Raw genomic sequence first — 24,196 nt, forward strand, 5'->3', positions numbered from 1 at the left:
GAGAAGAGACCTGGAAATTTTCTTTATCCAAGCATGTCTCTTTCCTTCTTGCAAATTTGTAATAATGGTTTGGCCTCTGGAGAGGCCACATGGGGGGCTTGGAGCCTAGGAAGGACCCTTGTTCCTAGTCAGCAAATCACACTCAGTAGAAATGACCCTGGCGAGAGGAGGGGAGCTAGCTGTACTTGATTTTACTTTTTGAGCCCCCACCATAAGTCAGGTATTATGCTATTTGATTCTTACCACAACCCCAGGAGGGGTCAGATTGATTATTCCCATTTCACAGATGAGACCACCGAGGCTTCGGGCTGTGAAGTTGAGGGTCACAGCTCAACCATACAGAGGAGTCAGGTTAGATGCTCAAGGCAGCCAGACCACAGCTCCCCATATTTTATGAATACCAGGCTGGGCCAGATTCTTGTCATGCGGGGAAGTTCTCTGTGGAATTGAGTGGCCCATGGCTCTCAGCATTGTGCCAGAAAAACCAGATGACCTCACATGTGAATGACTTTTCCTTCTTTGGGAAAGGAATGTGTGGGCCATTCCTGTGAGCTGCAGCCCACAAGACCTGTGTGCTGTCAGACCCACAGGGGCCGGAATCGGACTCCAGACGTGTGGGAGGTGTCATAGGCAGGCCCAACCTTGGGGTCGGCAGTGGGGAGCAGGCTGTTCTCACACTGGCCTCCGTAAGTAGTGTCAAGTGTGCCCAGGAGGAGCCAACAGGCCTTTGATGGTTAAGCAGATGTCCTGGGGCGTGACCTGCTCGTCAGAGTAACCACTCCCTGGGGAGGCATCGACAAGGCCAGTGGCACCTAAAGCCCACACAGTTCAGGCCTGGCCCAAGTGCTACATATCCCCGAAGGTGAGACCAGACCTCCCACCTTAGAATCTTGGTCTCAGTTACCTCAGTACCTGGAGAGAGCGAGTGTCTGGGGCCTGCCTTTTGCCTGGTTTCTTGCCAGTGGGCCAAATGGGTAAACAAAACACAACAAAAACCCCTTGATAAAAGACTTAGTGGGGTTCTGGAATATTTTAGTTTTTTTTTTTTAATAATAGCTTTATTGACATATAATTCACATACTGTACAATTCACCCTTTTAAAGTATACAATGTAAAGTTTTTAGCATAGTCACAGATACGTGCAACCATTACTGCAGTCAATTTTAGATCATTTTCATCACTTCTAAAAGAAACCCCATCCCCCTTAGCTTATCACCCGCCCCCCCGCAGCCCTAAGCTACCACTACTCTATTTCTGCCTCTGTAGATACATTTTTGGTTTTTTAACATCCAGTGAGCACTTAGTCTGCATCTGGCACGGGGCTAAGCCTTCTGTTTTAGCTCACACAGCCCTCCCTCAGGATAGCCGCACAGGGTAGACACTCTTTTTTGTCTTTGTCTTACTGATGTGGAGACTGAGGCTCAGCGAGTCCAGGATCCCAAAGGCCATAGTGACAGAGCCTGCTGATGGCTGGACCATTGCTGTGGCTCTTTGGTCCCCAGGAGAGGCCAGGCTGTGGATGGTGGCAGACTGGTGGGGGCAGCTGATGCTCCTTGGCCAGGAGCTGAGAGGACAGGCCTTGTTTCTTCACTGGAATCTCGTGCCACCTGACTTTTAAAACGGCCCTGAATTCTCTCAGGAGCCCCAGGTTCTGCCTGCACCTGTGGGAAGGCACCGGGCTGCTTTCCAAGGGCCTTGGTGAGAAGGGGTGCCTGGGCCTCGTGGAGGGGCTGGCAGCTCTCCTCTCTCCCACCAGGGTGTGGTCATTAGGTCAAATCACCTCCTAGAATGAGCCGTCTGGCCACCTGTGCTTTGGCCTTGTGGCCTTGGCGACCCTCCGGGCGTCTGGTGCTGTGTCTCCCGAAACGGGCTGCAGGTGGACATGAACCGGAAACACAGGCCCCTGTTCCTCCTTCTCCTGTTCTCCTCACCCTGGCCGGGGGCTGGTCTCAGGGTTTCCTCATCAGTCAGTAGGAGAGAAATAACAGACCTCTTTCTTCCCAACCTGTAGAGCTCTGTGAATGATTAACTTTGATTGACTAGAAAGGGAATGGGAAGTGAGAGCAGTAGGACAGAGGACATTTATGAGGCTCCTGCCCTTTTCTGACGACCAGCTATTTTGCTTCCATTGCCCTCATTCTGACAACAACCCCACAAACTTGTGATATTATGTATCCCCACTTGTCAGATGAAGTAATTGAGTCCTAGACAGGTTCATTAAAGCCACACAGCCACTGAGTGACAAAGGCCAGCTGGATTAACGTTTTTTAAGCATCTGTTGTGAACAGAGCACCAGAGTCTCTAAGCACATGAGGTCTAATTTGGTCCTCTTTAATGCTGTGCCGTCATAGGTCTTGTTATCCCCATTTTACAGATGGGCATCCTGAGGCTGAGAATGAGAATCTTGTACAAAGAGACAGAGCTAATGAGAGGTGTAGGCGGGGGCCCAGCTCTTTCCAGTTACAGAGTCCAGCTCCTTTGGGAGCTTCCAGCCACCTGCCTCTGAGTTTCCAGGGCCCCAACATTTGCATGGCTTTGGGGGCAAGCGGTTAGAGAGGTGCCCTTTCAGAGCAGAGGAAACCGCCTGGTGGTTCAGCACCACTCCCAGGGGTGGAAAGTAAACAGATCTGGGTGGAGATGTTCTTGAGGACTCTGCTTTTCATCTGTGAGTGAACCAGCTGACTGCTTGCTTTGAAAGGCTGGCAGCCAGCCCTTGATAAGTTAACCAGATACTTCTATTTACGTTACCGGAACACTGGGCATCTGAGATCACTGCTGGCAGGCCTTTGCTTAGACAAGCCACCCAGTGCCCACGCCCTGGCCAGGCTGGCCACGTGCGGGGGTCAGAGGGACTCCACGGTGGCCTGAGAGAGAGAGTGCTCCCTGGCTGGTCCACAGTGACCTCCCCCAGGCCGGCAAATGCTGCAGAGACCTCGGCCCTGAGCTCTCAAGGGGCCCTGGCCTGACGCTTGCGCATGGTGGCCAAGAGTGGCAGAGGAGGGTGGGCTGTGACTGACAGCCATGGCAGGACGCCCGCCCAGAAGGGTGTGGAGATCGCAGGGCCGCTGAACTGATTTCTCAGTTGATGAGCCTAGACCAGGACCAGGGTCCTGGTTGCTGTGTGCTCCAGGGAGGGGAAAATCATCCGATGAGAAGCCAGCTTGTACAGGAAGCCCTGTACCACCTGCAAGAGGCTTAGAAACTTGCGTGGGTTTTTCTGGGCCACTGGGCCAGGGGGTAGTGCCCTTCATCTCCCCCCGCAGTTAACAGTTTGCTGTCTGTTGGGGTGGACATGTGGGTGTAATTGCTGCTTTATCTTCACGTCCTGGTCCCTAATTATGACTTTCCTTATAATAGTTTACACTGATAAGGCACTTCAAAGTTTTTCACAACCCTTTCTCTATATAATATTTTATTCTATTACTAATTCTTTTAAATAGATGGAAGAATTTTTCCTTTTTCAACTCTTCCTATTCTTTGAAAATCTGGAAACATTTGTTTTTTCCCCCCGAGAATTCATGAGCCCTGACCACCACCACCACCCCTCCTCCCCCCCCATCCCAAGTAATCCCAGAGAAATGGGAAGTTCCCTCTATCCCATCCAGAGGTCTGATAAACGTATACACACAGACTTTTCTTAGATTTGCATGGCTTTTTGTTTGTTTGTTTTAACAGATAATGACTGCACATGGTATAAAATTCAAAGGAAACAAAAGCGTATTCTGTGACAAGAAAACGCCCCACCGTCCCCTGTCAGGAGCCTCCGAGCTCCCCTCCCTGGAGGCAGCCACTGTGCCAAGTCCTGTGTGTCCCTCCCGGGATATTCTGGCATAAAGCTTCTATGGACTATCCAGTAAACTAATAACAGGTGTCTTTTTGTGAGGGGTAGGCAGTCTTGAGACCGAAACCCTGATCATGCGTTGAGCCATTGAGGTGAAACCGCCCCTGTGGGATTTATTGGCCTCTGACCAGGAGCAGAGCCCATCAATCGCAATCAGCCCTACATGGGAGCTGAAGATTGTCCCTGGGTGCTCTACTTGGTTGTGTCTTTTACTTTTGCACGTTATGATGGGACAAGTTGCTGGGCTCTGACCTGCAGGGTCTGGGACTCATTTGGGGTTACGTAGCTGGAAGGGGTTGAGGTGATACATATGAGGTCACATGCATGCCTGGCTGAGCCAGGGCAGAGCCCAGGTTTCCTGACCCCTGTGCTCTGAACAGTAGCTCCCCTGGAGTGAACCGGGGCTGGTGTCGAGTGTCAGGATCCCAGGGGAGCAGGAGGATGTGCCTGGGAGAGGTGTGGTCGGTACGCGAGCCTGGGGCCTGGTGGCCAGTGGGGTGGCACTGGTGTCCTTCCACCCGCTGAGCCGGCCTCATTTTGGCTGCAGGTGCGTTATCTTGTTTACTCAGGACCAATGGAGAGGTCAGCCAGGTGTGGATGGCCTGGCTTGTGCGCTGAGGAGAGTACACATCACAGAGGAGTGCTAGCAGGGAGAAGGGCAGGGAGGAGGTGGGGATTGCCGACCACATTTGCAGACGGCTGGGCAAGGAAAGAAAGTCATCGCCATTCAGTTACAGGAGCACAAGCACTGCTTGCGTCGGGATGGGTTTTGTCTCCATCGTTTTCTCTCGTTCCTGTGATCGCTCACCTGGTTTTAAGCCTGTGGTACATACAGTTTCGTATCCTGCTTTCTCGGTAATTACATATCAGCCTTTTCCCATAATAATATATAGTTTCAGAACCCATCATTTTGGCCGTCTAGTGTTCCATTAAGTGGATGAACCATAATTTATTTAACTAATACTTTATTAATAGAATTTGGGGCTGTTTCTAATCGTTTCCTCTCAAGTAATGCTGGCGAGGATGTCTTTGTGCCCATGACCCTTCTCTTTCTTGAGCGATATTTACCCAAGATAGTGTCCCAGCATTGGGCTAAATGTTATGCCCGTTTTAGCTCCCCTCGGCGAGTTGCCTTCCACCGGAGTTGTATCGAATCAGCCTACCTGCTGTGACGTGTTGCGGCTTGGCCACTGTACCCACCCTTTAATGGGAATCAGCAGAAACTTATTTTTGCAGATGTAATAAATGAAAATTGGTACCTTCGTTTGAATTCACAAAACGTGGTGTGTGTGCACGTGTGTGTGTGTGTATGGGGGGGACACACATCTGATTGTCGTCCCTGGTGACAGGTGTGGGTCCTTGATCAACCCAAACAAGGAGAGCTCCTGTGGCCCCTCACGGAAAGTTCTCTCAGTTTTTGCTTGCAGATTCCCGGATGGCTGATGCCGGTGGTGGTCTGTGAGGAATGTTAACCGTGCTGGGCACAGCTGTCTGCTTGCGTTAACACGCCATTCATTCCTGTGTGGTAACTCTTTTGTTAGGAGACTTAGAAAGTTTTCACGTTTTCCCACTGTGGAACCAGAGACCCTGTCAGTCTTAATTCAGATTTAGCCTGCCCCTATCTTTTGAGGGGCTGTGGGATGTCTTATTTTTAAGTTGGACCAGCGTTTAAAAATGAGAAGACTCACATAAAAGTCCAGATTTCTGGCTCCTCTTCATTGGAGGTCTGGCACCTGAGGACGCACATTCCCATATGAGCCAAGGAGAGACGCCTCCCATCTCCTCACCACACCTGCCCTGATACCGAGATTGTGTTCTAACTGTCATTATCACCGTGTATGCTCGGGACCAGTTCTCTGTGCCCATGTTGCTCTCCTGAGTGGAAACCCAAAGGATAGCCCGAGAGGGCCACTGTTTCAAGAGAAATCCATGAGTGCACATGGAGGCAAGGGCACTCGCCAGTCCCACTTTCCTTACACTTTCCCCTTTGGCCTTTTATTAAACCTCTTTGTGCCTTAGTTTTCTCATCTGTAAAATGCGGAAAATAATAGCACCTGCCTTGTAATGTTGTTTTGAAGATTGAGTGAAAGGGGGTAAAGCACTCAGAAGAGGGTCTAGCAAGAGCAAGTACTCAACAGATGTTAGATACTGCCATTATTATTATTATTATTATTAATGGCATATGTGCTTGTCTCCTCCAGACTAGATTCTCAACCAGGGGTGATTTTTGGTTGTCACAACTTGAGGTGGAGGATGTTACCTGCATCTAGTGGGTAGGGTCCAGGAATGCTGCTGAACATCCTATGATGCATAAGACAGGCCCCAAACCCTTAACAAAGAAGTAACTAACCCAAAATATCAATGGTATTGAGGTTGAGAAACCCTGCTCAGACATTTCAGTGTGTGACTCTTGGTCTAACTGAACTCTTCAAACACATCTCTAACCCAACTTTTCAAGGGCTACCTTGGGCTCTCGAAGAATCAACATTATAAGGGACCTACTTAGCTCAGCCCCCAGGGGGAGCTTGAATCCTCTCCCAGCACCCTCACCAAACACATGCCTTTGGTGGGTAATGCACTGTATATCCAGCGTTTGGTCTGTTCTTTATTACATTGAACTCGAGTCTTCCCTGCAGCTTCCTATCCTTGATCCTAATAATAGTAGCTACCATTTATCGAGCCTCATGTGTGGGTGATTGTGCTTAGCACTTGACATGTGTTGCTGCACTGATCCACACAACCCTTCGAGGCAGGTTCTATTATTATACCCATTTTACAGATGTGGAGATTGAGGATTGGAGAAGTGATGTCACTTGCCCAAGTTTACTCAGGGCCAGAGATGGGATTAGATCCAGGTGAGTCTTGCTCTAGAATCCACGTTCCTCACCATTACTGCCTGCCTTGTTCTGCCCGGGGCTGCACCCAACAAGTTTATTCGCTCGTCCATGGGAGGGTCTTTCAAATATTTAGGATGAGTCCCTGAGTCCACTTTTCTCTCTTCCTGGTCAAAGGGCCCCAGTTCCCAGAATTCTCCTCAAAGACATGTTTCTGATCCGCTCACCATCCAGAACGATCTCCCACCTGTGGACAACCAGCTACCTGCCTTGGGACTATGCTCCCTTTGCCTCTCTCCATCACGCTGCCTCCAGAGAGACTGCCCATCCCATGCCCTTCCCATGCCAGTTGATGGTCCATCAACTCAAGACTCTCTGTGCCAGTGCTGACCGGAGTCACCCAGGTTCCCTCTGGGTGGTGTTTTCACTTCACAGTGACCTGTTTTTCAGTGACATGCCACAAGATTCAGCCCACCTGTCTGCCCTTGGTTCTGCTGTTCCCTTCCAGCATCCCACCCACACCTGCACCTGAAATCCACGTCGTCCTGGTGGAGCAGAAAAGTATACGGGACTGGGAGTCAGGAGGCCAGGTTGTGAACATATCCAGCTGTGTGGCCTGGGAAAAGTCACTCACCCTCTCTGGTCCATGTGTCCTCAGTTGTAAAGTGAGGGTTTTGACTCAGGTGTGCCAAGCATCTCTTCCAGCTCTAACATTCTTTGATGACATGTGTTGGACAGCATGAACTTGTAATAGTTATCTCTAATTATTGTGGTACCAGTAATGATAGGTAATTATGGAGCAGTCACTGTGTTCCAGACCTTGTTTTCCGTGTGTTAAGTGGATTATCTTATTGACTTCTCCACCAACCCCATGCGGTTATTACCCCGTTTTACAGACTAGTGCCTTGAGGCAGAGCCATGTTGACTCACTTGCCCAAGGTTGCCACCTGGCTAGAAGCTGATGGACTGGGGTTTGCCTTGTCTTCAGAGTGATTGAATCCTTCCAGGCTCTTGGATTCTTGCTCTGTGGAGTGATTTTTATTTTTAAATTAAAAAAATTAAAAGATTTTGGCCACACCTTGCGGCTTGTGGGATCTTAGTTCCTCAACCAAGGACTGAGCTCGTGCCCTTAGCAGTGAAAGCACGGAGTCCTAACCACTGGACTGCCAGGGAATTCCCTCTGTGGAGTGATCTTAAGCAAGTCCTGTGATCTTCCGGTGCTCAGCGTCTTGTGTTTTACCACTCCCTCCTCCCACCAAGGTCAAGACTCTGAATGCCACTTGACTTCAAAAGCTCAGCCCCTGACTCATGCTTATGGGGTAATCCTCTGTACCCCAGATCCCAGCTGAGTGTGATTATTCAGACACCTTTTAGAATCTAAAATTTAGATAATAATGATGACGGTAGTGACTACTTCTTACACACTTAATGTATTTCAAACACACATTAATATTATATTATCGTTATTAATATAAATTAACAATATTAATATGTTAACATTATCATTTTTCCTAGGTTTTTTGGTTGTGGCAAAATACACTGTATTATTATTTAACCTTCATTGCAGTCCTGCCTGGCAGATGCTGTTGTCTCTAGTTTACAGCGTGAAAGCTGAGGCTCAAAGAGGCCTGTGTGACTAAAGTCGCATTCTAGTGCATACGAGCTGGGGAGTAGGGAGAGCATGTTCTCAAAAGCCACTTGCCTTCTCAACACATTTTAAAGGAAATATAGGGAATTCCCTGGCGGTCCAGTGGTTAGGATTCGGCGCTTTCACTGCCTGGGGCCTGGGTTTGATCCCTGGTTGGGGGACTAAGATCTTGTAAGCCACTTGGGGCAGCCAAAAAAAAAAAAAAGAAAAGGAAGTATATGGATAGGATACTTGTTAAAGATATAATGCAAAGCCCTTAGAGGATTTTGTGTGAAAGCAGGACTGTGAGACCCACAGAGAAGGTAGACAAAGATGCTTCTCTCTCCATCAACTCCATGGACCTTGGCCCAGCTCAAGTGTCCTGTACTCTCTCTTACTCCCTGTTGGGTTGGAGCCTGGCCAGGCCCATTTGCAACCTTGGACTACAGTACTGGATAGTTAAACTCTGTGTCTCCTTAAAATCACCTTTATGCCAGATTCAACATGGGTAGATGCTTCAAGGTCAGTGAGAAGTTGAGCAGGAGTCTGGGTTCTCTGCCAGCCCCTCCCTCTCTGTCCAGGGCCCTCCGAGGCTGTGCAGTGGGGCTGGAGGTAGGTGAAGTGCGGAGAGAGGCTGCTGAGAAGAGAGCTAAGTAGCCCTCACCGTAGCTCTGGGAGCACTTCCAGCATGGTGCCCAGGCCCTTTTTCCTGAGACCTGTCTGCATACCCGAGCTCATTCTGCAACAGAGTGGGGCCACGGAAGGCCCGTCAGTTCCTCCTATCTCCTCGCTGTTCGCTTTTCCTCCTGCTAAGCGGCAGGTGTCCCCCTCTGTCATAATGTGGGAGCTCAGGCTTCAAGTCTAGGGCCTGCCTGTGCCGGAGGAGAGAGCGTGGCTGTGCGGTGTACGTGCAGGACCTCGCTCCTGACCCTGCTGTCTCCCCCTCCCAGGCCCCGTCAGCCTCCTCTGCTGGGGATCCACAAGGCCACGGTCAAAGTCACAGGCTTTCTGCCCCCATACCGCAACCTTAGCCCTCCCCCCATAACACATCAGCACCTGTTCAAAGAAAAAGAGTCCCCAGACACAAGGTGTCATCTTGGGGACACAGCGCGGCACTTGCCAGGGTGGAACCCAGGAACGGAGTTTAGTGGCTGGAGGCCGGGAGAAGGGTGTGGGCTGGGAGCACGGGGGGCCGAGTCCTCTGAGCCCCTTCCCCCGGAGCTTCCAGGGGAGCTAGCTTTTCTCCTCCCTCCTACCATTTACTGAGCTTGTGTTACGTGGTAGGCACTTTATAAATATTTTCCAGTTAATCCGCCTGACTTTTATAGCGTGCTGTTACTATCCCTATTTTGCTGCTAAGGGACCCGAGGTTTAGGGAGGTGAGTCGGCAGGTCTCACCTGCAGACTGGTAAAGAGTGGGTCTGAGCGCTGAACCGGATCTGGTGCCCCCCAGGTGCGTGTTCCTAATCACTGAGTTACCCTTTCCTCCATGGCCTGAGCTTCGAGCTGCTTGCTGGGGAGGTGCTCAGAGGCCCCTTCATAGCAGCCTCCTGTAGGGGCCGGGAAGGGGGCTTGGGGTTTTAACCGAGTGCAGCCCCTGAGGCCTCAGAGGCAGGGCTTTGTGTGGGGAGTCTGAGCAAACACAGGTGCGTGTCAGCCTCCAGGGCTCTGGGACTGGCTTCTCCAGGAAATGGGGCTGGCTGCTTTCAACAGCACTTTTCCTCTTGCAAAAGTGGTACCTTTTTACCCACGTGGCCTCTTCCTCCTTCCTTTCACCCCACCCCCTCTCCACGACTGGGTGGTAAACAGTGAGATTTCACAGCCCCTCCAGCTGAAGGGGGGCTGGGGATTCCCACCAGGACCCCGGCCCCACTGGACCTGAAAACTATCCCTTTGAGCTGCTGGGCTGACCCACTTCCTGCCAAGTCAGCAGGAAACCCCAGGCAGAAGCTGAGTGTGGGCCTGGGAGGGAGATGAGAGTAAGGTGCTGTGGAAATGCAAGATGGTGGTAAATGACCGCCCGCCCCCGTCAACGTTCAGTGTGATGACACCCGGGCAGAAGTGCATATACAGGCACATGACAGCTGGGAGAGAATAAGGAACTACAGACAAATTCATATTTATTTTAAAGATTTAAAAATTCTGTAATATTTTTTATATCAAAAAATTGACAGCACAGTGAAAATAAAAACTAAGTAGCCTCTCATCCCCTGCTAGGTTTGCAATGCCAACATGAGAGGAAGGGGACCTCGTAGATACTCTTTCTTGCCCTGTTGCGTCCCCTTTCCTCTGAGCTGTCTTCCTCTTCCAGAGGGTCTCTGAGAGCGCTGTTTGGCCCATCACCCCCCTGCACTGATACCATCCAGGTGTGGTTGGATCTTCCAGGACCCTCCCACTTTGCATCGGTTCCTCACTTGCTCCTTCGCCTGGTTGTCTCGCTTTTACATCCACTAGAATGTCTGTTGCACAGGGCAAGGAATTTTGTTATTTTGTTCACTGCTGCGTCTATGACTCTGTGCCCCGAGACTTTAGGGTGAGTCCAGGTGTGAAGCTGACCGGTGGCCACCATGCAGTGGGATACGGGCAATGATAAGAGGGGTTGCAGGGTGCCGTGGGCTCACACATCAGCCCGATGTGGCGGGTGGCTATCAGGAAGGCTTTCTGGAGGAGGTGATATCTTAGCCCAGTCTTAGAAGAAGAGTGTGAGTTAGCCAAGCATGACATAGAGGACACTCCAGGCTGAGGAATCAGTGTATGTCCCCTGCCCACCCCCAAGCTGTGTGCCAGGCTTACCAAAGCTTTGGGACAGCACACGCACAGCCCTCTTGGCTCTCATGGGTGTGGGCTGGCCTACAGAGTGGAGCTGTGTTTGCAGGGAGAGGGAAGTACCCTGTGTTGCTGAGTTTCTAGTGAGATATGATTTAAGAATGAGGCCCAGTGTTGGAGGGGTGTCATAGTGCGGCCCCCTGTCCCCACCTCGTGTGGGCTGCTGTCTCCCCTTCTTGCTCACAGGCTCGTCAACTGTTGGTTATAAGCCTACGCAGCCATTTCTTCTCCCCAGTACTCACTGCTGTGGCACTGCCCCCTTCTCCTGCCCATTTATTGCCACTTCACTTTGGAGTTCCCCAGGGCAAGAGGACGTGGTGGTGGGGTGACCTTTCCGAAGAGGAGGAGTATTTCCAGGGCGGTTGCTGCTGTTACGAGAAATTTAACACTGTCACCATTGCCACTTTGCAGGACAGGTGGGGAGAGAGCTGGCTGGCCCTGCTGTGGGGGACGGAAGGTTGGCTCTTGAGCCCCCATGTGGTTGAGAGTACCATTTGGTGCAGAGGAGTCTTGAGTTGCCAAGGAATAGATTGGATCTAAAGAAAGAGAGCTCTTCTCTCTGTTTGTGACAGCTGGGGAGAGACACTTGCCCAAGTTCTGTTTGGATGGGCGAGCGAAATGGAAGTGCACGCTTTTTCTTTCTCATGTTTGTTGAGTCACCCTGTTCCTCGTGTGAGCCACCAGAGGGTGCTGTTGGCGCAGGATAGCTTGGCCTGCCTGATGGTCGGCTTAATACAGAAGCTTCAAGGTTGCTGCTCTCTCCCCACAGATCAGAAAATTACAGTGCTGATGGTCTTTCATTTAGTCTCCTGACAGTCCCTTTTCGAAACTCTTGCTCGTACTTTTGCACCTTAAGGTGCCTCCACCTCCCACCCCAAATACACACACATACACCAAGGGGGGTACTTACCTCTCTCTCTTCATTCTGACACTGCCCCTCTGAACTCTGTCCCCAACAAAACTGATTAATCTTCCTTTAGCTAGCTGCCAAGGGGACGAGGATTTAATAAACTTATTTACCCTAAGGTGTTAATGAGGCTTAATACTTTACCCCTGGGGTACTCGACCTTGTAACTGTGAAGATCGAAGCTAAGCCTTATAATCTAAGAGGTGAACTGCTAAGAATGGAATCGTGCCACTTCTCAGTGTGGGTGGAAATGAGGAATCAGAGTATGTCCCCTGCCCACCCCCAAGCTGTGTGCCAGGCTTACCAAAGCTTTGGGACAGCACACGCACAGCCCTCTTGTCTATCATGGGAAGAAGATTGGGAGGGGACCTGTTAAAGGAAGGTGCTGCTTTGTCCATCCCACTGGTGCCCACCCATGCCACTGGCCCTGCAGGGCGACCCCTCAGCTGTTGTCCTGCGATGAGCTGAAGGAGACTGCAGAACAATCACGCTGAGAAGTTTTATGGGCTCTGCTGTGTGGGTTTCTCGCCCTTTATGGTTAGATGTCTTGACCAACAAGGATGACAACACCAGCCTGCCCAACCCCTTATACAGAACAACTGGAAAAAGGGCGTGAGACAGACGGGTCCTAAGGGCCTCAGAGACCATGTGGCTTGTGGGAGAGACTGACCACTTGCTCTTCTTTCCTTTGCGCAGACGTTTACAGCATGGTGCAACTCCCACCTCCGGAAGGCAGGGACGCAGATCGAGAACATCGAGGAGGACTTCCGGGATGGCCTGAAGCTGATGCTGCTGCTGGAGGTCATCTCAGGTGAGCTGGACCACTGGCCTTGGGAGAGCCAGAGCAGAGGTGATGCCAGATGGGTGGGGCCCCCATGGCCCAGGATCAGGCACTGCCCGCTGGGTTCTGCCACTTTGGGAATGCTGCCCTGACACCTCTGCGTCTGCTCTGTCCTTGGTTATGGCTAGCTTTGGGTGTCTTGAAAAAAGTTGCGGGTGATGTGTGAATTCAGACAGGGAGACTGGGTTTGGTCCTGGCTCTGCTGCCCACCATCTGTGTGCCCTCGGACAAATCGCTGCCTTTCTGCCTCAGCATCCTCATTTGCATAAAGAGGAGTTTGAAGGATGGTCTCTGAGGTCTCTTCTCCTCCAAATGCTAGGATTCTGTGGTTCAAGAAAGCAACCATGGCTGACCATCTCCAAACGCTGGCTCCACTGCTACCTAGCTACCTATATCCAGGTGATCCCAGCCCCTTTTCCAGCCCCCAGCTTGGAATTTGGGTGTCCAGATACCTGGAGGGACTGCTCCTCTCCAATGCATACCTCCTCTTTCTTATGGATACCTTTCCTCCACCATCCCTTAAAGGTCGGAGGTCCCGAGATTCTAGCCTTGGCTTATGCACTGGAGGATCTCAGCTGCTTTCTTCACTTTACCTTCCACCTTGCCGCCAGTCCTAGACTAGTTTCCGTCCAGCCTTCTCCCTGGAACCTCCTTTTAAATACTGAATCGCACTGGGCATCTTCCCCCACATGTGCCGCAGGGTTCAGTGCCTTTGCTCTTTGGCATTCAAGTTTCATTCATTCTATTTCCTTCTATTATCCTTCTTTTACCTCTGCTACCTCACGGTGTCAGTGCGCCTGCGTCAGCTGTCACCTAGATAATGTCCAGAGGCCTTTGACCCCTCCTCCCAGCTTCTCCCTTCCCGCTGCCCTCCGTTACCCACACGCAGCCAGGGTCCATCCAACAGCCCAAATATGGTCGCGCTGCTCCCTGCTTGAAGCTTTTCAGTGCCCCTCTGGGGCTTTGCGCCTGCAGCCCACATTCCTTAGCATAGCTAGCAGGATCCTTCATGAGCTGGCACCTGCTTTGTTTTCAACTAACTATTCCCAAAAAGGTGTCAGACTTCAGACCCTCTGCCACGTGGGGGCACACGCAGTCCTCCCCAGATGGCACGCTCTCTGTTTTCTGTGCTTTTGCACAAGCTCCGACTGCCTTCCCCCACTCCCCAGTACTTGAAAATATTTTCACTGCAGGTGAAATCTGTGAGGGGGGGTGGGGTGTGTGTGTGTGTGGTAAGATATATGTTAACATAAAATTTACCATTTTGATCGTTTTTAAATGTACACAGAGGCACTAAGTACATTCACATTGTTGTGCAACCATCACCACCATCCATCTCCAGACTTTTTCAGCATTCCACACTGAGGCTTCATACCATTCAATGCCAACTCCCCATTCCCTTCTCCCCCCCCAGCCCCTGCCCACCACCATTCTGCTTTCTGTCTCTGTGAACTTGATTCACAGATTCTGTTCTAGGTTCCTCGTACTAGTGGACTCATACAGTATTTGTCCTTTTGTGACTGGCTTATTTCATTTAGCGTAATGTCCTCATAGTTCCTCCATGAAGTAGCATGTATGAGAATTTCCTTCCTTTTTAAGGCCAAATAATATTCCATCGTGTATGTATATCCCACATTTTGTTTATTCAGTCATCTTCAATTCACACTTCAGTCCTTTCCACCTTTTGGCTATTGTGAATAATGCCGCTAAGAGCATGGGTGTACAGATATCTGTTCAAGTCTGTGCTTTCAGTTCTCTTGCGTATGTACCCAGAAGTGGAATTGTTGGGTCCTAGAGTAATTCTATATTTAATTTTTTTTTTAGGAACTGCCATATGTTTTCCTCTGCTTTTTAGAGTGTCTTTCCCGACCTCCTCCTCCAACATTTCTTAGTTTAAACAAACCTGGCATTGTTCTTTTTCATTCTTCAAAACTCTGCTTAGGCATTTCCTCCAGGAAGGCTTTCCCTGACTACCACCGCCCCCCCCCACCGCCCCACCCCGCTCCTGCTTTGAGTGGCTGCCCTCCTCTGGGCTCCTAGAACAGGCCGTTGATTCCTCTAGTGTGTCATTTGCCATGCAGCAGGATCATTTTTGCCTCATGTGTTTTCTCCCCACTGCGCACTGAGCCTCTTGGGGCGGGGACAGTCTCATCTGTATCCCAAGTGCTTAGACCTGTACTTGGCACGTAGGTGATGCTCAACAAATATTAGAGTGACTGACTGCCCCGCTGGGCTTTTCCGCATACCCACCAGGTGCTCTCACTGAATGGGCCGGCCTGTGCACATCTGTGGGGCGGGGAGAGATTGAGTCACCGAGATGTTGCCTTTTCCTCCTTGAGCGTTTCCGGAGGTGGGTAGGATAACAGGAGAAGAAAGGGGGTGCTCCCTGCAGAGGTCCTCTGAGTGTGGTCCCTGGACCACCCAGCAGAATCAGCAGGACTGCTTGGCCACATGCAGATTCCCAGCCCACACCCCAGACCTCCTAAATCAGAAACTCAGGAAGCAGGGGAAGGGGACTGGACGTCTGCAGTTAGCAGGTCCTCCTGGTGGTTTTGTGCTGATCGAAGTCCCAGAACCGCTATCCTTGCTGCCTCCACTGTCTTGGAGAAGCCCCGTTCCAGCCAGTGTACGTGGCTGGCGGGCTGGCTGGCGAGCTCAGGCTTAGCAGGACCTAAGGGCTGGGGCTCTAGCGGGAGCAGCCTTCCGGGGGCACGAGGTGCTGCCTCCATCCATCCTATCGGAAGGGAGCCCTGCGGCATCTCATCTGCTCAGGAGGGCGGTAGGGTGCCTTGCCAGAGAGGGGGGCAGTGGCCACAGCCTTGGGAAAGCCGTGAGCGGAAAGTCTTGATTTAATAATAAAAACCCAGCTGTGCTTCCCTGGGAGCTGCCAGGCCAAATGACATCTGTGGTAGGAATTCTGTTCTCTAGAAGCTGGGGAGCCCCCTGGGGAGTTGGGAGGCCCCCTGGAGAAGTGCCGCTCTGACAGGGTGGGCATGGCCCAGCATCAGGGCCACCCTGCCCCTCGAGATCTCTCAGCCAGACTGTCGATGTACTCGGAAGGGGGCGGGGAGGGCACCACTGGGCTGGTCTGGAGACCGTGGCAGGTGCAAGGGTCCTGAATTTCAGGTCCTAGGATGGTGGTTCTCAGCCTTTTAGGGTCCCTGACCTCTTAGAGACTCTGAGCGCTGTGCGCCCGTTCCCCAGATATGGGCACACATGTTGTACATATACATTTTTCAAATGGTTTCAGGAGGTCCCTGGACACCTGTGGTCTGTGCTCTTAACAGGGTGTTTGGAGAACCCGTTCCTCAACGCCTATTTCCCGGCAGCTTCTGACCGAAAAGCCTGAGCAGCAGAAGCTCCCCTGTGGAAGCTGGAGGTGTGGGGTGGGGTGGGGGAGTGGCTGCTGAGTGAGGGTGGGGGGTTGACTCAGAGCTGAGCCGAGGGTACCCCTGGGAGGCAGTAACTGGACAAGAGCAGCGGTTCTCAAATGAGAGAGGGACTCCGTGGCAGCGCACAGGGAACTCTTCCAGAATACTCTAGAGCGACCCAAACACTCTCCCAGGCCAAAACAGTCTAGGCTAGGAGTTCGGGGCCTTTGCATATGCTGTTCCTTCTGCCTTGGTCACCATTCCCTGCAGTCTGGGCCTGGCTGCCTCCCACTCAGAGGCCTCCCCTGACCACCTCACAACTCTTTCACCCTCCTACCTGCCCTCCTCTGCTGTCTCTTTTAAAGCATTTATTTTAAGCATTTACCCTTCTGGCTATTTGTTCATTTGTGTGTTTCTCTGATGAAGATCTGTCTCTCCTCCTGGACCATAAGTACATGAAGGCAGCAAACTGTTCTGTTCACCCCCATATTCCCAGCGCACAGCCAAGTCCTTGGCATATGTTAGGGGCTTAATACAGACTTGCTGAGTGGCTGCAAGCAGTTTAGACCTGAGAAGTAGGAGAACAGCATCTCACTTCCTGTTCCTCCCTCTCGGTCTGTGTTCAGGTGAACGCTTGGCCAAGCCGGAGAGAGGCAAAATGAGGGTGCACAAGATCTCCAATGTCAACAAGGCCCTGGACTTCATAGCCAGCAAGGGGGTCAAGCTGGTGTCCATAGGAGCTGAAGGTGAGTAAGGCCTGCCCCTGGCTGCCCCCCCGGAGCTGGATTCTCCCCACCCCCGCAACTTCCTGGTTCTCTTGGCCTTTTCCAGCCTGACTCCTAGACCCACTCCTATGTCCCACCCACTCCTAGACATCCCTGGAGGCATGTGGAAGTGGGGCTCCCAGCACCTCCACCTGGTCGACCCGTGGATCCTTCATATAAAAACAGCACTTTCCATCCAGTCTCTGCACCTTGGCAACCCCTCCGCTGAATCCTAGCGCTGTGGGATCCACCTGTGTGGAATGCCACCTCCCTCTTCCACAGGCCTTGCTGCACTGTGCTGTCCCAAGCAGAGAGTTCTGTGGTCTGGGGAGAGTGTGCAGACCCTGGCTGGGTGGAGGCAGCCCCCTGCAGGATGGCTGTCTACACACCTTTAGGAACATCTTTAATATCATTTCCCTGCAGAGCAGCTTCTTGACTCTTTTCCCTTTACTGACAAAAAAATTGTTTATACACCTGAAAACTAACACAAGATTGTAAATCAACTTTACTTCAATTAAAAAAAAATTGTTTAAAGCTCAGTCTAAACCATTATTAGCGTGTTCTTTTTTTTTTATTTTTATTAGCGTGTTCTTAATGGTTAAAAGGGGGTCGCACAATTTCTTGTGTGCACTGTAATGGTTCTGAAGGATTTAGGGAGGGTCGTGAGGTGATTAGAATAAAATACCATAACTAGGCCCCGTCAGGACTGTGTCCCATGGATTCTGCAATGGGTTGGGCATCTGCTGTGTGGTGCCAGAGATCAAAAGGTGAGTAAGACGCCGTCTCCATTCATTCATTCCTTCATTGTAGATATAACCCTGGCTGTGATTACTGATCACTCGCTCTGCAGCAGGTACTGTGCTGAAGCCCTTTGCACCAGTGATCTCATTTCATCCTCACCAGCCCTATGAGGTGGCTCTAATTATTATCCCCATTTTACAATGGGAAAATACATGCCTGACGAGATTAACTTGTCCCAAGTCCCATCATCAGCAAGTGGTAAAGCCAGAACTCAAATTCGGGTCTGCGTGACTCCAGAGAAATATCGCAGAGGGTGGCCTTTCCTTGCAGAGGTTGGAGGGTCTTGCTTCAGTCAATCCATAGGAGCTGATCTCTTCTCTGGTTGATGACTTTAAAGTCCTCCTCTTTTTTTCTAGAAATTGAGGGATTTGATGTATCAACATCAAACTGAGAAACTTGAGCACAGCGGTTGGCAGACTACATTCCATGGGGTCCAACCTGGCTGACCCGGGTTTTTGTAAATATTGGACCACGGCCATACCCATTTGTTTACATATTATTGGTTGCTTTCCTGCTACAGGCGGAATTGAATAGTTGTGACAGAAACCATATGGCCTGCAAAGCCGAAAGTATTTCCTATCAAGCCCTTGACAGGAAAAGCTTGCTGACCCCTTCCTTACCGGGGACTCAGGCTAGTACTTGAGGCCATCACGGGTGGTGCCTTATACATCCCATCCCCTCAGCTGTGAGGCAGAGATCACGTCTTCTACATCCTTGTGGCCCCAGCTCCTAGCAGCATGATGCACAGTCAGTGCTCAGTAAATGTTCGAAGGGCTTGTGCGTAGCAGGATACTTCACTTTGTGAGTGGGGAAATAATCGCTGCCTGTTAAGAAGAAAAGAATAGTTTGTTCTCTTAGGGAGGAATCAAGACTTGGCAGAAAAAGTTTCAACCAAGCAGGTATGGGAAGCCAAAGAACTTGCCACTCAGGTCGTCTGGTGCAAGCTCAGATGCTCGCTGGGACACGGAAGTAGAGGATGTATGACGTGGGCTGTGGTGAACGGTAGGGATGAGTGGGGAGAAGAGGGGAGAACATGTTCTTCTAAGCAGGGCAGCTGCCATGTAGATCTAACCAGTTGTTGCTGTGTGGGAATACTCATCAAGCATTGCTAGATCTTCCAATTTTTCAAAAGAAGCCAGAAATCCAGATTTTTAGTGAGGAAAATTTAGCAACTACCTAAAAAAATATTTTTGTAAAGACTCTGAATACCAAAGGGGAGGAAGAAAGGAGAAGATGGGCGAGAATAGCACTTGCTGAGTTCCAGATCTGTGGCTGACTAGACAGGATACTTTAACAGGCTTGTCATGTCACCAGCCACATTTTACAGTCAAGGAAACTGAGGCTCGAAGAAGTTGATGGAATGGAAGTGTGTAGTACAGGCTCTGGGCCAGACTGCTTCCATATGGCAGAGCCCAGTAAACCCCGGGGGTTTGGGCTCTGGAGCTGAGGGCTAAAGCTCTCCCATCACCCCAAGGCTTTGCTGCCTCCTCTGCAGGGGCCCAGGACAGAAATTGCATGTCTGATTTTCCTCAGCTCTGAAGTGACAGGTCAAGCTGGCTGTGTTGTCTCAACAGAGGGGTAAGGAGCAAAGACTGACATGGGTGTAAACGCTCACGACGCCCCTCTAATCTCTGGGGAGTCACCTAACCTAGCTGGCCGGAGTTTTCTAGCTCCTTTGGCACAGGCCTCGCTTCTCAAAAGATTTCTAAAGCCTCCTTAAAATGAGACATTCCCTACCTTCTTGCTGCCTTTAGGCCAAGGCTTCCCTCTTTGAGATCCTTGCTCCCGTTTCAAGCTGAAATAATAACCTATATAGGAAAAGAATCTGAAAGAGAATGAATATATGTATATGTATAACTGAATCACTTTGGGGTATACCTGAAACTAACACAACATTATAAATCAACTATACTCCAATAAATTTAAAAAAAGAAAACAAAAAAAGCTGAGCACCGAGATCGTGCCAGGACGGCCGCTCTGCTGAGCCAGGAAACTGGATGAGGCCCTGAATGGGTTTTGTTTATTTTAATGAAGTGAAGTTTACTGCTGTAGACTATAAAAGGCAGTGGAATGGATCACCTGGAAGGAGCCCTCTTGGGGTTGGGGTGGGGGAGATGTTGCCAATTGTCCTGGCTGGGGTGCCCTGGGGACCAGGCCCAGCCCAGGTGAAAGGCCCCAGACCTTTGAAGGGTTATCACGTAGGGCAAGGTCTCGACTCTGGCTGACCCTGACGTGCGGAACCAGGCCCGGAAGGAAGACCCTGTAGGCAGGCTGACTGTGGATAACATACAGAACCTTAGGGGATGCAGGGAAAGGGTGCTCTGGGAAAGGCACGGGTTCCCTGCCCCAAAAGATGTTCAGATGGAGGCCAGAGGCAAGAAGCATCCACACCGCGGCAGGGGTTCGAATAGATCCTTAGGATTTCTTGTGTGATACTTGATTCTAGAATGTCTAGACTTCACGGGGTTGGGACTTGACGTGGGTGAGTGGTTGGGATTTAACCAGATGAGAGCACCTGAGAAGGATTTTTCCTTTTAAAATCTTGAGGCAGGGAAAGCTTGATGGCTTTGGGTGCTAGAGCCTGGGGGTGGGCTCGGTAATTTAGCATCTGTCCTTAGGATGGAGGGGGCGGCGGGTACAGTAGCTAAACCCAATGGTCTTGGGAGGTGCTGACCCCCAGGGTTCTAGTTTCTATCACGTGGAGTTCCTTCGGCATCATTCATTCCACCATCTGAATACTGCTCAGGTGACTGCCGCCCTGGACTGGGGCCAGGGGAGAGGCAGGTTCTGAGTAAAAGCAGGATGTGAACAGCTTCACAGGTAGCTGTGGTCTAGGAATGGCTTCTTCCCACACCCACAGTGACACTGTTTTTTTGGTTTGGTTTGGTTTTTTAAAGATTTTTTTGATGTGGGCCATTTTTAAAGTCCTTGTTGAATTTGTTACACTATTGCTTCTGTTTTATGTTTTGGTTTTTTGGCCACAAGCCATGTGGGATCTTAGCTCCCCAACCAGGGATCGAACCCACACCCTCTGCATTGGAAGGCGAATTCTTAACCACTGGACCGCCAGGGAAGTCCCAGACATTGTTAATCTAGCGTCATGGTTTTTCCCCCAGGGGCCCGGTTGTGGCCTTGGAACCCTTCTTTTGGACCCAGCATTTCAGGCCATTTAGATGCCTATGAGATGGGCAGCCTTACTCCAAACACAGAGATGCCTGGGGAAAGGATCTACCGTTCTCGGGACCAGGGCAGGAGAGCCCTCTGGGGAGGGTTACACTCTGAGGGTGTGTGGGGAATCAGGTGGGCACTGGGGATGGGTGGTCCATGGGCTGTTAACTGTACACACACCACTCTCTTTGCCTGTCCTTGGCCCCTCTGTTTTCTGGAGTGAAACTGCTTCTTTGGTAGGAGTTAGAATTCAGTAAGCAACACCCCCAGGGCTTGGGTGTTTCTGTGGAAGGAGGAGAGACGTAAGTAGGCAAGACCCAGAGAAGAAGCTGCCTTGTCTTCCTTGGTGCTGGGAGGACACTGAGCTCAAGGCCAGCAGGAGGCTGGGATATTTCGATCTTCACAAATGGGGCAGCTGGCGAGGGGACACTGGCCCCAAGTCATTAAAACCTTGTGAACATAATGTTTAATTATGTTCTAATTGTCTATTTGGTGAGCACAGCTGTGATCTGCTCCAAACCTGGGTCTGGTCCTGGAGGAGCCTGAGTGCTCTTATGTTCTCTGACCGCTTGCCTGCCTGTTTAGTGTCCTCCAGTGTCCTATTCATTCATTCATTCATGTATTCATTTGTTCATTCATTCAACAAATGTTGTGGAGGGCCTTTTCTGTGTCAGGGACAATGCTGGGCTCTTAAGCAGTGATGCAAAACAAAAGATCTTTACCCTCAGGGAGCTTACGTTCTAGAAGAGGGAGAAAGAAAATATATATGTCAGTTGTAGAAAAGTAAAATGGGAGGTCCAGGAAGGGCTCAGTGAGAAGATGAAGGGTGAGTGGAGACAGGAGGGAGGTGAGGGGTATCCCAGGATGGGGGGAGAGCTGCAGGGAAGCTGGGTGACTGGAGGGGTAGCGGGAGGAGGGGTCCCAGAGGCCCCACCAGCCACTGCCTTTGGCTCCGAGTGGAGGTTTTGAGCAGAGGGGTGACAAGTCTGGGGATTTGCTCAGTCATGCCTTGTACTTTGCACCTTCACAGGGTTTCCAGTGTGTGGTCATGATAAATACGCGGGCAGCAAGCGCCTTCACACAGCAACCTTACTCTGTATTTCACTCCACTGGCTGGGGCTAGAGAGAGAATTTTTCTCTAAAAAAATTGAGCAACTTCAAGATGCTTGCTCCCTATTGCCAAATTATTTCCCAGAAAGGTGTTTTTTGTTTTTTAAAAAACTTCTAGCCACAGTATGGTAACCTTATTACCATCCTGGTGTGCGTTTGCTTGTTTTTCAACTTTGCTAATTTAATAGCTGGGAAATGGTATCTTATATCTTTAATTCCAAGTGAGATTGACATTCTTACAAATTGGTTATTTGTATTTCGTGTTTTGTGAAGTGTATTCATGTCTTTTGCCTACTTATGTATTATGAATTTAGACTTTCCTCTTATCAATTTATATAAACACTTTGAACGTTACAGATGCAGAACCATTGGGGGTCACAAATGAAAGGGCATTTTAAAAATATCAAACTTTTAGGAACTGGTTCTTTTTTTTTTTTTTTAATTAATTTTCATTGGAGTATCGTTGCTTTACAAGGAACTGATTCTTGACTGATTAACTGACTCTACTCCTGCTCCCCGCAAGCCTGCTCTGCAAAGTGCAGCCGGCTGTTTTAGTTATTAAGGAGGATGGTCGTATGCTGCTACATCTCTCTGTCTCTCTAACCCAGGTTCTCCAACTTGGATCATTGTCCTGCGGACGCCTAGGGTTCTGGGAGTGGCATTCAAACCCCCTTCTTTACAGGAAGAGTCACATCCTGTCCCATGTCCAGAGTGGACACTGTGCTTCCTTTACTCAGCACCCTGATGCAGGCTCAGCAGAGTTACCCCCCGTCCCCACCAGAAGCTGCTGTGGCCAGGCATCACTGCTTAGTGCCTTTACCTTGCATGCAATTTTGCCCTCCCTTTTGAGGAAGGGGATGAGATCCTAATTTCCTTAGTGGAATCCACTCTTGTTTAAGGGGTTTGTTTTGTGGGAAGCAAACCCAAGTGGATGTGGGCTCAGGGGATTAGGAGTCCCTGGAAGTTGCCCCTTCTTATGGTTTTGTTGGGTCTCCCCTAAAACTAGTGTTGCAGGTAGGAAAAAATGAGATATTCTTTGGATGCTTGAGTCTTAACTGAGAGTACCTCACCATGGGGCCAGGTTACCATCTCCTGGCCTGGAAGCAGGTGAGGGTAAGGAGTCTGCATTTGATTGTTACCCTTCTCCACCCCCAAGACTATAAATGACTCCATGTCTTAGGCTCCTTAAAGGCAGGGCTTACTTATCTTTGTATTCCCTGCCTTTGAGTCTGGTACAGAAAAAAAAAAAATTACTTCATAGAATTTATAACATTTTTAAAAAAGTCTAGAAAGTGCTGCTTAGACTGAATTTAGTGGGGTATCTCTTTTTTTTTTTAAGATAGATTTTATTCATTTTTTTAAAAAACTTTATTTATTTTTAGCTGCGTTGGGTCTTCGTTGCTGTGAGCGGGCTTTCTCTAGTTGCAGCGAGTGCGGGCTACTCTTCGTTGCGGTGCGTGGGCTTCTCATTGCGGTGGCTTCTCTTGTTGCGGAGCACGGGCTCTAGGCCCGCGGGTTTCAGTAGTTGTGGCTCGCGGGCTCTAGAGCACAGGCTCAGTAGTTGTGGTGCAGAGGCTTAGCTGCTCTGCGGCATGTGGGATCTTCCCGGACCAGGGCTCGAACCTGTGTCCCTTGCATTGGCAGGTGGATTCTTAACCACTGTGCCACCAGGGAATCCCATAGTGGGGTACCTCTTAATTGTGATCTTGAAGCTGTTGTTTGTTTTTTATTAAAAAATACCCAGCTAGTGGCATCATGAACCTGATTTGTGTTAGTGGATCCTTCCAGCGGCAGTTTATAAACGTTTGTCGGGTTGGTTAATTTCTGTTGCCTGCACTGGCTTTCCAGCTGTGGATGGCTGTTTTGAGAGCTGTGCTTGCCCAGAGGTCCTCAGCTCACAGAGGTGCCAGGACATTTGTGATGGTATAGAAATTCTCTCCCTCTTCTCTGTTTGGCTGGTGGACACCACTCAGGGTTTAAGACACCCTCTTCTCTGTTGCCTTTCCTGTTGTACCCAGTCGAATTGACCACTCTCCTGGTGCCCCCAAGACACCCCCAAGTAGACTTCCTTCCTGACACCTGTGACATGTAATTGCACTAATTTTT

General features: G+C 50.3%; 1 protein-coding gene across 3 annotated transcripts in view; it reads left to right on the forward strand.

The window, feature by feature from the left end:
- Positions 1 to 24,196, forward strand: part of ACTN1 (actinin alpha 1) — a 95,309-nt gene that overhangs the window by 39,794 nt on the left and 31,319 nt on the right. For all 3 annotated transcript variants that reach the window (XM_082384386.1, XM_082384388.1, XM_082384387.1), the window contains exons 2-3: positions 12,732 to 12,846; positions 16,874 to 16,993. In XM_082384386.1, the coding sequence (XP_082240512.1) occupies positions 12,732 to 12,846; positions 16,874 to 16,993 (235 nt within the window). The remainder of the gene's footprint in view (positions 1 to 12,731; positions 12,847 to 16,873; positions 16,994 to 24,196) is intronic.

Source organism: Balaenoptera borealis (assembly GCF_965194805.1).
Source record: "Balaenoptera borealis genome assembly, chromosome: 3".
Taxonomy (NCBI): domain Eukaryota; kingdom Metazoa; phylum Chordata; class Mammalia; order Artiodactyla; family Balaenopteridae; genus Balaenoptera; species Balaenoptera borealis.